The 14,112-nt window shown below is 36.2% G+C and overlaps 1 protein-coding gene across 8 annotated transcripts in view; it reads left to right on the top strand.

Annotated features, from left to right (window-relative positions):
• PDZD2 (PDZ domain containing 2) overlaps positions 1 to 14,112 on the top strand; it is a 511,304-nt gene that overhangs the window by 437,009 nt on the left and 60,183 nt on the right. For all 8 annotated transcript variants that reach the window (XM_074207985.1, XM_074207983.1, XM_074207981.1 and 5 more), the window contains 6 exons: positions 2,963 to 3,082; positions 4,043 to 4,157; positions 6,613 to 6,686; positions 7,091 to 7,316; positions 8,491 to 8,608; positions 9,868 to 10,000. In XM_074207985.1, the coding sequence (XP_074064086.1) occupies positions 2,963 to 3,082; positions 4,043 to 4,157; positions 6,613 to 6,686; positions 7,091 to 7,316; positions 8,491 to 8,608; positions 9,868 to 10,000 (786 nt within the window). The remainder of the gene's footprint in view (positions 1 to 2,962; positions 3,083 to 4,042; positions 4,158 to 6,612; positions 6,687 to 7,090; positions 7,317 to 8,490; positions 8,609 to 9,867; positions 10,001 to 14,112) is intronic.

Here is a 14,112-nt window from a genome sequence, read left to right on the forward strand (position 1 = left end):
ACAACACATTATTGAAGGTATGAAGGCATCAATTCTCAATATAGCTGAAGGAGGGGAAGATATCAGTGACATGGAAAAAAATTCCAGACATTATTTTTACTTTAACAAAGGTAACTGAGAAAATATCAATAGCTATCAACTCATGTATAATTTTCTATAGATGTAGAAATTTTATGAGAATAACCCACATTCAGATTGAGCATATAGAATAAAATGAAAATAATACGAAAACAGCTATTCTTTAGTAAGCTATGTTCTACTTTAAACTACATCATCAAAAAATGACTGAAAGATAGTAAACAGAATATAAGAATTCATGGCACTTATTTTTAGCTAATTCTTGTGGCAGTCAGTTGAGTACAATGGGTAGAGTTGGGAAGACTTGAGGTCAAATCTTGCCTTGGATACTCATTTTCTATGTGACCTTAGAAAAATAATTTAATCTCTGTATTCTTCAGTTTCTTTTTCTGTAAAATGAGGATATTTAGTATCATCTACTTCACAGCAGTATTCTGAGTACTAAATAATAGCACCTTAAAGTACTATATAAATGCCAGCTTTTTATTGTTGCTTTTGTCTGTTAATTGATATTTAAATTATTTGTGTAACATGCTTCCTTGTCAAAATCATATGATTCCTCAAAAGATATAAAAACACAGATAAATTATGTTGTTAGTATCAAGTAAGACATAAAATAATGAGACATCTGCTCACTAAAAGTGTTAATCACAATCATGGAGAGGTCATTTGGCACATATTCCATATGGAAGAAAGATTCCCTTCAAATAGTAATGTGCTGATTGCTTCCAACCCTGAAATTTTGCAGGGCATGCTTCCCAAGTGATAATCACCCAAAGAGTTGCATGCATGACAAGTAATATAAAGGATATTATCAAAGAAATATAGGATTGATAAAGAAGACAGGCTAGTCACATCAAGAGTGAGAGATAATTCATGAATATTTCACATGTTTCATTGATCTACTAGCAGTATCAAGGAAGTGCAAGGAAGACCTCTAATAAGTTGAATAAAATGTTGGAGAGTCACACAGGATAGGCAGGCATAGGCATGGCATACTCATGTCAGTGAGGTCACAGATCTGTTAGAGTTTTGAAAAGGGAAGAGATTGAATATGATAAAGACAAGATCATTTGCCAGTCCAAGAAAAAGCTTCCACATTACAGGATGAAGTAGAATCAATCATATCCCATGATAGTTTTAAGGAAAGGCATACTCAACCATACCTTCCATGCCCCTCCCCTCTCTCGCTTGCTCTTGCTCTCTCTCTCTCTCTCTCTCACACACACACACACACACACACACACACACACAGACACATTTATTTTTTATGTGTTAAAATCCACAAGGCTAACATCACAAGTTGCAAAAGGAGAATTGTTTTAAGTAATGAAGAATTTAAGAAATGTCAGTGCCAAAAACTCATTTCTGCCTCAGTAGATAGAAAAACAAAATTTAAGATGACAAGAAATACTCTATGATCTCAAAATTCTCATTAAATGAGAAGTGACTTTTACTTTATTTTTGCTTATGCTGGCATAAATGCAAGTTCTGGGAAAATCTATAAATCATCAAGTTATATGTCCTGTGTTATAAGACTTTAAACTTTATGAAGAATAGCAGAGAACTAAACTGAATTCATACTTTGATATATAACTATATAACTTCTTATTTATGCTGTAAATACCACACTCTGCTGTATGCCCATATTCTGTGGTTAATCTACTGAAAAGGGGGAGGTCAGAATTTGAGTTGCTGTGTGCCAGAAGTAGAGAGTGTGGTATATAAAGGAAAATATTTTCTTTTCTCTAGATGAAGGATTAGATAGATAGCTATAGCAGACTCAGTAGAGTTTTAATAGAATATGACTTCTCCAAGTGTGTATGAGGTTTGTGTTTTTACATGGAACAAGGGTTGTGTGGTTATGCATGTGTGTCTGTGTAGTGGGTGATAAGATCTTGAAATGCTGATACTTTCTAACCATGATTTTGACCTGGGCTTGGGTCTGAGGGCATGTGGAATGTTTGCCAAATGAGAACCAGATCATTGATGGTCACCCAGAATCGCAAGGGCCTTTAGATTTCCAGATCCTGGGCTACAATCCAAGATGCAAGGAATATGCTCCTGTGGCAATCTGCATAGACAGGAAATCACAACAAGCTAATGGAGTTCTAAAAACAAATTACACATGGACGATACATGCTGGGAAAGGTAATCGGTTGCAGCCATGACTATCCAAAATACAGCCCACTAGTCTTGTTTCTTCCAGTGAAAGTGAATGGCATGTTAGTGTGAACGTGATTATGGGAAGAGAAGGAGAAGAAGAAGAAAGTGTTCATGGTGTCCATCATGCTGGAATTTAAAAGCTGGAATTTTCTTGTGGGTGATTCTCCTTCAGGATTTCCAGACTTTTAAGATTTCATTGTTGTGGAGATTTCCTACTCTTCACATTGTAGACCCTTGATGGCAGATCATCCCCAAGAGTTGCTATATGGGGCATCTAGGTGGTACAGTGGATAGAGCACTGGCCCTGGAGTCAGTAATACCTGAGTTCAAATACGACCTCAGACACTTAATAATTACCTAGCTGTGTGGTCTTGGGCAAGCCACTTAACCCCATTTGCCTTGCAAAAACCTTAAAAAGAGAAGAGTTGCTATGGCTCAAAAATTTATCTCCCTATGAGCAATCTGGGGATAAACCTCTCCAATCTTGGCTAAGTTATTACCTTGACAACAGATAGCATAATTCATCTTGGGGCCCTTGCTGAAAACTTGCCATAGGGACCTTTCAGAGTTTGCTGTCTTCTGGTTTAACCTAGGAAAACTGGGGCAATCTGCACACTGCATTAAGGTATCAGAGGATGTTTTTAATGGAAAGACAAAAGATATAATAGCAAAATAAATAAATGAATTTCTGACTGTTGTCCAATATGGTTTTATTTAGGAATACCATATTGTGAAGAAGTCAACTCGGTCCTTGAGCACTGCACAGGTGGAATCCCCTTGGAGACTTGCTCAGCCCTCCATTATCTCCAATATCGTATTGATGAAAGGACAAGGCAAGGTGAGGGCTTTTTAAAGGATGATTTTGTTCCTCTGAGGCAATTTGTTCAATCTACAGCTAGTATTGCTTTGTTTTTATTTAAAAGAATGATTAACTAAAAAATTTAATTTAAAAGTACGAGTTACGTAGTTTTAAGTGACTCCTCTGGACATTCTTTTCTTCTGAGCTCAGAAGAGAATGAATCAGCTACATGTCTTTTTTTTTTTCCTTTTTGCCTCCCATCCTTTGAGAAGTAATTGGCATCTGATCCAGGTCACGTAATTTGTTGATAGAATGCAGCCCCCTATTTTTAAGTTTCTTCAGAAACGTAGATCCTATGTCCTCGCAACTAGTCCCCATTAAATCTTCTCAGTGAGCCTAATGGCTTTCCATTCTAGGATAATAAATGACCAAGGCTTTTTAAATGCTTCATTTGTAATGCGAAGTGAAAAGAATAAATTAGTATAGCACCACTGTAGCATGAAATAATGTTTCCCTATTCCTCAGAATCATTTAAACTTCTAAAGGCAACATATGAGAATGACAGTTGATCATAGGAAACAATTGGAGAAGAAAATCCTAGCCATAATTTGTCCCCAAATAATTTAGAATATTACATTTGCTAAATTTGAAGAGATGATCACATTAGCAGTGGTCTCTGGATAGGGAACTTGATATGTTTTCTTATTATTGTCTTTATCTTTACTGAAAATATTTCTGTGCTTTATTTTTGATTCACAAATTCATTAGAATTCATTTTTTAGTCTCCACTTGATTTTTAATGATTTTTATTTTTTTTAGAAAGATTTTATTTATTTTTAGTTTTACAATTTCCCCCCTAATCTTGCTTCCCTCCCCTATCCCCACCACAGAAGGGAGTCTGTTAGTCTTTTGATGATTTTTAAAAAAAACAATTCTTTATTAAGTATAATTTTTATTGTGTTATGGTCAGTAAAAGATATCTTTCTGTTTTGGGTCTAGGGTCTTGGCTTCAGTATTGTGGGAGGTCAGGATTCAGCCAGGGGTCGCATGGGGATTTTTGTCAAGACAATTTTCCCAAATGGAGCAGCTGCTGAAGATGGAAGACTGAAAGAAGGTGAGAGAGTATCACTTTATCATGAAAATAAGGCTTTGGGAAATTGTGAATTGATACCTGCCAACAAAATGGAAAGATAGGCCAACTCCATTGAAATTCCTTGTATTCCTGTTCAGGTCCACGACTGTATTGACAATTCTAGAAATTTGTTACAGAGAAATGCAGTTTTCAGTGGAAGAGCTCCTTTGTGGTTGAATTTTTCTGAGGCAGATTGTTTAATAATATATGTTATACTAGAAACTAAGAATATTATTCCTTAGTATAGACAAGCTATGTGTCTTTCTTTGTGTCTTTGATTTGAGCCTCTTAGCCCTTTATTTCATAATGCCAAAATGAACACCAAATGCTAGGAGTTTTTAAAATAGAAGTTAGCATTACATAATCTCTACTTTTCCCTTGAACAGATTTCCTTTCCTGCATGATTTAATCGGTATTTTCCAAGTCGTTTTAAAAAACATGTTGCTACATTAAATTGGTTGGATCTCATCAGTTAGTAGAGAGTTAGCTAGAGACTTCTGCCTAGTGGAAATGATGTTAGAAACCTATGCTTGAACAAGATGATGTGAGCAGACTTACTACTTTCACAGCAGATGAGAAAGGGTTAAACTCCCTAGTGTAGTTTTTGTCTTTAGTTTCAGAACAAAATGAAACTGCCATAGCATTTCTATAATGGATTGCTAGCTTTCAGTTCATGTGTTTGAAACTCATCTTGCTTAATAGGGCAAGGCAGGATGAGCTTAAGATGCAGAAAGGATCAAGAACTCAGAATAGTTTTGTGTGGCTGATCCTCTTAAATATTGTCTCTCAACATTTCTATTATAGCATTCTTTTCTTCAGTATTACACATGTTACCTTGGGCAAGTCACTTTACTTTTCTGGGTCTTAATTGCCTCATTGGTTGAACAAGGGGACTGGACAAGATGACCTCTAAGGTCCATTCTATCTCTGGTTGGACACATAACCCAAGTGGGCAAGGGCAGGCTAGGAACAGATGAATATGATGTATTGTCATTTTCTACAAGGTTCCCAGGAACCTTTCTACAAGGAACCACAGATTAGGTTCATATCAAACAGTTCAGGACTATGTTGTGCTCTTGTGTTCAGATGTTGTAACTAAGATCTTCTCTTATGGCAGCCAGAGTTAGACAGCATTCATAACTCTTCTGCTCTTTTAAGAGAAAGCTGAGCAAGTTAGCAAGAAGAATGAGGTAAATCAGAAAGTACTATGGCATTGTGTCAGGTGAATTATCCCTAGCCTGCAATCTCACTTATTTCCTTAGAAGTAGTCTCCCCAGCAAGGGTCATGGAATTTTCTTGGGTCTTTCCCCACAAATTATCTTGTGACTCAAGATCCACACCCTATGTATCAGAACATATCTAGTTATGACTCTTGCAGTAGGTGTGGATGCTCCTCATCTGTGAAAGTACTTTCTATTTTTCATCTGTTCATCCTTGCTGGGCCATTATTTTATCCTCTTTTTTGCTGTGGTGCCAGGGAATAGACTGAGCCATGAAAATCACAGGGTACATATTGTCACTAACTTTGTTTATTGATATGAAGCAGAACTCACATCTCAAAAGAGTCAGCAACATGTTTAAACTCTTTCCCATCAGCTAGTGACATAACCAGGCAACTCTTTAAATGTCTGGGCCATGCTTTTTCTTTTAAAGATGTGTCTAGAATTATTAGTGAAGGATCTGATATTACATAACAATCTAGACAGGAACATAAAATGGTTTTTAAGCTCAATGACTAATGCCTGGAAATGTCATTGGGAAGGACAGGCATTTCAAAATTGGATGATTTCCAAAGGCAGGGCTACCTTGGACTTTGGGTTTCAGGACCTAGTCTTTGTCTCAGTGTCCTTAGTAACTATTGTCTGATTATGGTAGTGATTTAAGCAGCTTACCCTCTCATCCATGTAGAAGTGACTTGGAAAATTCTATGTGTTAATGATTCGTTGCTCGGGTTAGGTAATGATGAAAAGAATTTGCTACTGATGTCATCACACTTTAATTCTAGGCAATTGGAGCATTTACTGCCAAACTGATTATTGGCTCAAAAATAAAACCTATGGTTTACACACCTAAAATGTAAGCTTGGTGAGGAAAGGATTGTTACTTGTTCTAGTCATTTTTGTCTCCAACATTTATGTCAGATGCTTAATGGATGGTTGTTGAATTGAATCAAATAGTGCATCTGGTAGTTTGTTTTCATTCAAGACTAAAGTCCAGTCAGGATCGTTGATGAATAAGACTCCATATCATTAACTGGCCAGTTTTATTACCACCTTAGGAGCTGAAACTAATGAAAATAAGATTGGAACAACCAAAGTCATCTTATGACAAGTAATAAATCAAATAACTTGTGGCTGCCATTACTGTCCTAATGGCCTACTTATTATATTTCTATAGACTCTAGATGAATGTTAATTTGGTCTTGTTGGATTATTAGGGGATGAAATCCTTGAAGTTAATGGAGAATCCCTACAGGGACTGACCCACCAAGAAGCCATTCAGACCTTTAAGGTAACAAAATTATAGCAGAAACCAATTTTTTTTAAATTATAATTAAATTTCTCTTTATTATAAACTTAGTAGTCATTATAAAAATAAATATTTCAAAAACAAAGAAAACTAGAAGCTTGAATACGAAATTGAGCTTCTATTATGTAGTTTGTTTTTAAATGTATATGTTTATGAATATATGTAGATAACAGATAACATATATAGTGTATATAATTTTATAAGATAGTAACAAAACATCTCTTTTGCATTTTTTCTTTTCTATTAATTTTTTAAAAAGGTTTTATTGTTTCTTTTTAGCTAACTTAATTTTTCCTTACTATTTTCTAATTTTGATGGTATTATTTCCCTTTTTTGGTATAAATGCACTCTAAATTCCTGCTCTCCTGATGTTCTTGTTTCTATAGCAACTCAAGAAAGGTGTTGTGACCCTCACAGTACGCACAAGGTTACGAAGTCCAAGCCTTACTCCGTGTCCAACACCCACACCAGTTAGCCGACCCAGCTCCCCAAACTTTAATACCAGTGGAGCAACTCCTGTGTCTGGTTCAGATGAAGGAGATTCTTCCTTTTTGGGTCGAAAAGGCCCAGGACCCAAGGACAGGATTGTCATGGAAGTCACACTCAATAAAGGTGATATGATGTGCTCCCCCAATGGGTCTTGTTTCCTTGTAAAGAATATTTTAGCCTTTATAACCTACTTCTCTATTTTCTTCTGAGTTCCATCTGACATGTTGAATTTTTCTGAGTTCATACTGTCATGTGAAGGTTCACTTTTCTTGCATGGTAAAAACAATTGATCTACCATTTGAGCCTTCCAGGTAGTCCCTGGGATCCTAAGTGGTACTTAGAGTCATTGTAGATAAGGGGGGGGGGGGATCCCAGTGAAACACTCTTAAAAAAAAGTATCATATATCGTAGAGTGAAGAATGTACTGTATACTCTGATTCTGAAACTAAAGAGAGGAATTTAGAAATTGTTTAAAATATTAATTCAGACTGGTGGCACATGACTACAGTGTCTGCTATTGGAGTAGTAAAGGCTAGTGGATTGCTTGAGCTCAAGAGTCCTGAGCTTCAGTAAGGCTTAAACCAATATGGTGCTTGAATCTGGTACCAATATGGTGTGCCTCCAAGAGTGGCAGATACCAGGCTGCTTAAGGAAAGAGTAAACTAGGTCAGGTCAGAAATAGAGCAGGTCTAGGTACCCGTGATGGTGAGGTATGGTTTGAGACCCATGAGTAATCTCTGCTCCTCTAGCATAGGCAAGATAAGGAAACCCCTTCTTAAACACCACCTACAACAATAATTCAAGATGATTTACAATTTTTGGTCAGTTATTCTTGAAACTAGATGGTTTTTCCCCAAAATCAATCACTCTCAACTTTATTTGTCTTCTTCTCATCTTGATAGACTTGCTTTTGAAGCAGTAAAATGACTAGAAGGTCAAAGGAAGGAGTGAATCAAGGACTTTAATAATCAGTCCCTGATTAAGGTAGTGTTGAATCATTTAAGAAAACAATTGATACTTGGCCTTCAATTCTACAGTTACTTGCCTAATTATCAGAACCTATACCCCTTTCTCTTAAACAGTTGTTTCGGAAAGGGCTAGGCTGATAAAAAAGGATAAGTATGTAATGGTTCACCTTCTGGTTCCAGTCACAAAATCTGAAGTTATTGGCAGAAAAGGGAATTTGTTCCATTAACCTAGATAGACCTGTGCTGTGGGTTCTTTCAAAAGAGATAAAATTGTTTTCACCTGTTTCTTTTCTTTCCTTTTTATGTCCTTTATGTTCTTCTTTTCACAGAGCCAGGAGTTGGATTAGGCATTGGTGTCTGCTGTGTGAGTTTAGAAAATAGCCCTCCAGGAATCTATATTCATAGCCTTGCTCCAGGATCAGTAGCCAAAATGGACAGTGGACTAAGGTAAAATGTGAGCTTGTTAGCATTGAGCAAATGAGCCAGTTTCAGAAATCCTGAGAAAGATGACTTTCACACAACAGGGCTATACTCAGCTAGAAATGCATATGCATCTTGATGAGTAATGGATGTAGTGAAATGAATTTAATTTGTAGCTTGCATGTAGAAAAATGTTGAGCAGAGTTTTATCTGTCAAAAGATGTCAGCCCCAGGTGAACATTATCTTATGTTTAACATTCCTCTTCCCAATTTATTTGACTTGGTGACTTGTTTCAGTGATACCTGGGACAGAGCTTTGCCTACCTATTCATAACCAGCTAGCAAGCTGCAAGAAGGCACATTGCTTCAAGCTTCTTATATCTTAGTAGCCATATAGCTTCCCTCTTAGCTTTGGGTACCCTAGGGTAGATGGAGGATTTTTAGAATAGTATTATCTGCATTTGTCTTTTGGGTTTCTATTAATCTTTTGTAACATATATCATTAGTTGATTTTTATTGTGAATTTGTACTTTAAAAAGAAGACTCAACAAATTGTCCAAAAACACATTAGCAGATTTTTTTTGATTACTGGAAGTATATATTTTCTTCAATGACATCCCAAGATGATTCTTTTTTGAATGCTTCCATATGTCTGGAGCCCACCAAGTGAACATGCTTAAATCCTTATACAAAAGAATCTTTGTTTTATAAAGTTGACTTCCCTGTCCCTAATTTAAAGGGAAAATAGGCAACTTGTCCCAAATTTCTCATTAGTTCAAATTTCAAATGGTTTTTATAAATTCTTGTGCAGGCTTTTATGAACTTTTCTCTGTAAATTATGTTGCATTAATCATTTCAAGATGGTAGGAAGAAAGAAACCAGTGGTGGGAATTATTTTGTCTCTGTTTCTTATGAAAACATCAGGGTGGTAGACAATGTCCTTTGCCAACATCCGGTCTAATTTGTTTTGAGTTGATTTTATGAATGATTTGCCATGGTATCAGTATCCAGTGGAGATAGGGAGTGCCTTTTTTCAACCTAAAGTTTTGGTGAAAAATTTATTTTTGGACATAGTTCTGAACATGCCTTTTGCCTTTTAGGTAGAAAGTTGGCAAAATAAGACATCCATCTTCAAACATTGTTACTGTGTAGTTTTAGTGGGGTACTTTATTGTAAGAGAGAAAAATACTTGAGAAATACTAAGAGATAATGTTTTTCCTTCCCCAAGAAATTTCTTGCAAATAGCCAAGTCCTAACTGAAATGCTAATTATGTTTGCCTCTTTAGCCGTGGTGACCAAATTTTAGAAGCAAATTCTGTCAACCTTCGCCATGCTGCATTAAGTGAAGCCTATGCCATTCTGAGTGAGTGTGGTCCAGGACCGGTTAGCCTCATCATTAGTCGCCATCCAAACCCAAAGGTGAAGTATGGAATGTGGCCCCTTGGGTTTAAAGAGGGTGCATTATGGATTTCCCAACCAAAAGGCAAATGCTTGGCCTTACTTAGTCAGGAATAGTGATTGATTGATCTGATCCCTTCACATGAAATGAACTTGCTTGATCCTAATTATGACCAACAGAATTAATGCTAAATATTCTATGTAAATGAAAGAGTTACCTTTTGTTTCATACAAAAGTAGGGGGGAATAGTGCAATAACCTTAAACCCAAATTTCACTTCTAAGAGAGAAGGAAGGCAGAGAATATTTCTAAAGTTGACAAGAACACCAGGTCTATGAGTTAGTAAACCTGATCATGATTATCATTCTGAGGCAATAGAGAAAGCAAGCCTAATCTACCTGGGTGGAGGTAGGACCCAGATCTTGACCTTAATAGTAGAGTTTGGTAGAGGGAGAGTAGCAATAGATTGATGGTAATCCAATCTTTTTTCTTCTTAAGCATACAGTGCTTTGGCAGTATTCTTAATAATTGCACAATTACTGTTGCCATCTTGAAAAAAGTCAAATCTTCATAGCAGTTTACCAGTGACTTCCACTTAGTCCAAATACACTAAATTATGCTTAGCAATAAATTACATTTTCATAAAGGTTGCAGAACCTTTCAAATGTTCTATTTCAAACTCTGTTTTTCCACAGAGAAGTCTTATAAGAGTGGTGGTAGTGATGGTGTCATCTTAATGAGAGGCAACAGGCAAGTCTAGTAAAGCAGATGGAGGACCTAAAGTCAAATCCTTCCCATAACATATACGGGCTCTGTACCATGAGCAAGTCACCTAGTCTTTTGGCTAACTATGCAGTTCTCTGGCCATAGAAAAGGTATGGACCTGCATTGGTAGAAGTAGTTTCCTCATGAAAAGTTCCCTTTCCAGGTTCGATCCCTATCTTGAATAACAGTTTTTTCTGTATCAAATCAGTGATAAATTTTTGATGACAAATTATGGTCCTATCAGGAGAGGCAAAAATAATTGTCAGTGAAATAAGAGCTTCAGCTACACTACTTTTTAACAAGACTTGTGTCACCATTTGAAATCTTTGTCTGAGTTCTCAGATTTAAGTGATATACTTGAACAAGTGAACTCTTGGGCATTTTTATCTTTCTGTCTGGGTGTTTCTCTAGCACTCTAGGGCTAAATTCATAAAATGTCCCTATCAGAATGAGAAATCTCCTTGAGTCTGAAGAGAGGAGGTTTCCTTCTCTTAAGGAGAGGACTTTAAGGGTGTGTGTCCAGGAAATTGCCAGTTTCTCTTTTGAGGTTAGTGTGCCTCTGCCAATAAAAAAATGAAAGCTTTATAAGTTATGAAAAATTGAACTTCAAATCCCTTGGATTGTGATTCTTCTTTCCTCTAAATTATGATTGCAATAAATAAAACTGGACCTTTTAGATAAACTGTATAGTAAAGCTTATTTTTAAGATCATTTAAAAAGCAATTCTCATGAAGTGCTATAGTAGAATAACAAGGCAGCTTCTTGCCCTGTATGATTGAAGAATTTCATGTATTTAATTTTTAAAGTTCATAATGGAAACCTTTCTCCTACCCAACAGAGAGATCACTTATGTAACTTAACATCACAATGTTGTATTAAAATTCTAAAGACTATAAAATCTGTAGATTATATTTATTAGACTTAGATTATTAAACTTTTCATTGTACTCCTCCATGCCCTTCCTATGAATAGGGTTCTTTTAAACTTGTTTATTGAGGATATTTTGTATGAAAAATGAGAAAAACACTAGATATTTCAGGGTCCTGGGAACATAGGTTCAGAACTTCTAGACTTTTTTATTTCTGGAGGACATCTTCAAGGGTAAGGTGAAAAGCTCCTTATTTATTGGGGAAACCTACAAGGGGAAAGGGCAAAAGCTACCATATTTATTTACTGGGGACATCTTCAAGGGAAAAGGAAAAGCTCTATACATATATTAAGTCATAGAGCCAGAAGGGACCTTTGAGATCATTAGCACTTACCTCTCAGGATCGTTATAAGGATAAAGTAATTTTAAGAATATAAATGTAAGGCACTTTACAACTTTAAGGAACTATATAAATGCTCTAGCTATTATTATTTGGTCCAGGGTCACACAGCTGGGCAATTATTAAGTGTCTAAGGTCGGATTTGAACTCAGGTCCTCTATCCACTGTGCTATCTGGTTGCCCTTCACAATCCCTCATTTTACAGATGAGGAAATTAAGGCACAAAGAGTGATTTCCCAAGATGATTTTCCTGGCAGAACCAGAATTTGAACCCAGGTTTTTTTTATTATATCATACTACCTAGCTATATGGTGAGAGTAATTAGTTATATGTCAGTGATCAAGGAACATTTTCTAATTGAATAGATATTTAAGTGATTAAGTAATTGTTAACTTATTAGGCTACAATTTGGAGTAGGTCCTTCCCTTCCCCCACCTCCCAAATTGGAGATCTCTGAACCTAGCATCTGAACTTTATTGCTCAAGGTGCTGTCTCAAGTGATCTTGGAACTGAAAAATGAAGAGACAGATGTGTGTGTGTGTGTGTGTGTGTGTGTGTGTGTGTGTGAGAGAGAGAGAGAGAGAGAGAGAGAGAGAGAGAGAGAGAGTGAGTTTGAGAGGGGGGCAGGAAGAGGATGATGGCACAAGATGAGAGAAAGGTAAAGAGAACATTGGGTCATAGGAAAAGAAACTGAGGTTCATGATCTACTCAGTAGAAGAATGAAGGTTTGACTCTTCTACCTCAAATCCTTTTGCCCTTTCTTTTTTTTAAAATTTTATTTATTTGTTTATTTATTTATTTATTTATTTATTTTGGGTTTTGCAATTTTCCCCAAATATAGCTTCTGTCCCCCACCCCCTACAGAAGGTAGTCTTTTAGTCTTTACATTGCTTCCATAGTATACATTGATCTAAGTTGAATGTGATGAGAGAGAAATCATATCCTAAAGGGGAAAAAAATAGAAGAGATAGCAAAATTACATACTAAGATAATAGGGTTTTTTTTAAAATTAAAGGTAATAGTTTTTGGTCTTTGTTCAAACTCCACAATTTCTCTGGATATAGATGGTGTTCTCCATCACAGATAACCCAGAATTGTGACTGATTGCTGCCCTGATGCAAGAATAAGTCCATTAAGGTTGATCATCACCCCCATGTTGCTGTTTACGTTGTGCAGTGTTCTTCTGGTTCTGCTCATCTCACTCCACATCAGTTCATGCACATCCTTCCAGGCTTCCCTGAATTCCTATCCCTCCTGGTTTCTAATAGAACACTAGTGTTCTACCACAATTTGTTCAGCCATTCCTCAATTGATAGACATTCACTCAGTTTCCAATTCTTTGCCACCACAAACAGGACTGCTATGAATATTTTTGTACAAGTGATATTTTTACACTTTTTCATGATCTCTTCAGGGTATATAGATCTAGTAGTGGTATTGATGGATTAAAGAGTATGCACATTTTTGTTACCCTTTGGGCATAATTCCAAATTTCTCTTCAGAAAGGTTGGATGAGTTCACAGCTCCACTAACAATGTATCAGTGTCCCAGATTTCCCACATCCCTTCCGACATTGATCATTGTCTTTTCTGGTCATATTGGCCAATCTGAGAGGTATGAAGTGGTAACTCAGAGATGCGTTAATTTGCATCTCTCTCTAATGAGTAGTGATTTAGAGCAAATTTTTATATGATTATGGATTGCTTTGATTTACTCATCTGTAAATTGCCTTTGCCGGTCTTTTGACCATTTGTCAATTGGGGGTTAGCTTGTTGTTGTTTTTTTTTTGAAAAAAGTTCTCTGTATATTTTAGAAATCAGTCCTTTATCAGAAATATACTAGTTGTAAAAATTGTTTCCCAATTTACTACATTTCTTTTGATTTTGTTTACAGTGTTTTGTCTGTCCTTTTGCCCTTTCTGCTGTGAATAGGAGGGGTAAATAAGATGTTTCCAATAGAAAGGAAATATAACGTGCAAAAAAAAATCTGTTAACTAGGGAAATGACCAACTTTTGTTGGCCATTTTACGATCATAACATTGACCATGTTATGAATTTAGGAGGAATCTGTGATCATATCAATGTGTGCACCCTTTCCACC

This window comes from Macrotis lagotis, chromosome X (assembly GCF_037893015.1).
Source record: "Macrotis lagotis isolate mMagLag1 chromosome X, bilby.v1.9.chrom.fasta, whole genome shotgun sequence".
NCBI lineage: Eukaryota > Metazoa > Chordata > Mammalia > Peramelemorphia > Peramelidae > Macrotis > Macrotis lagotis.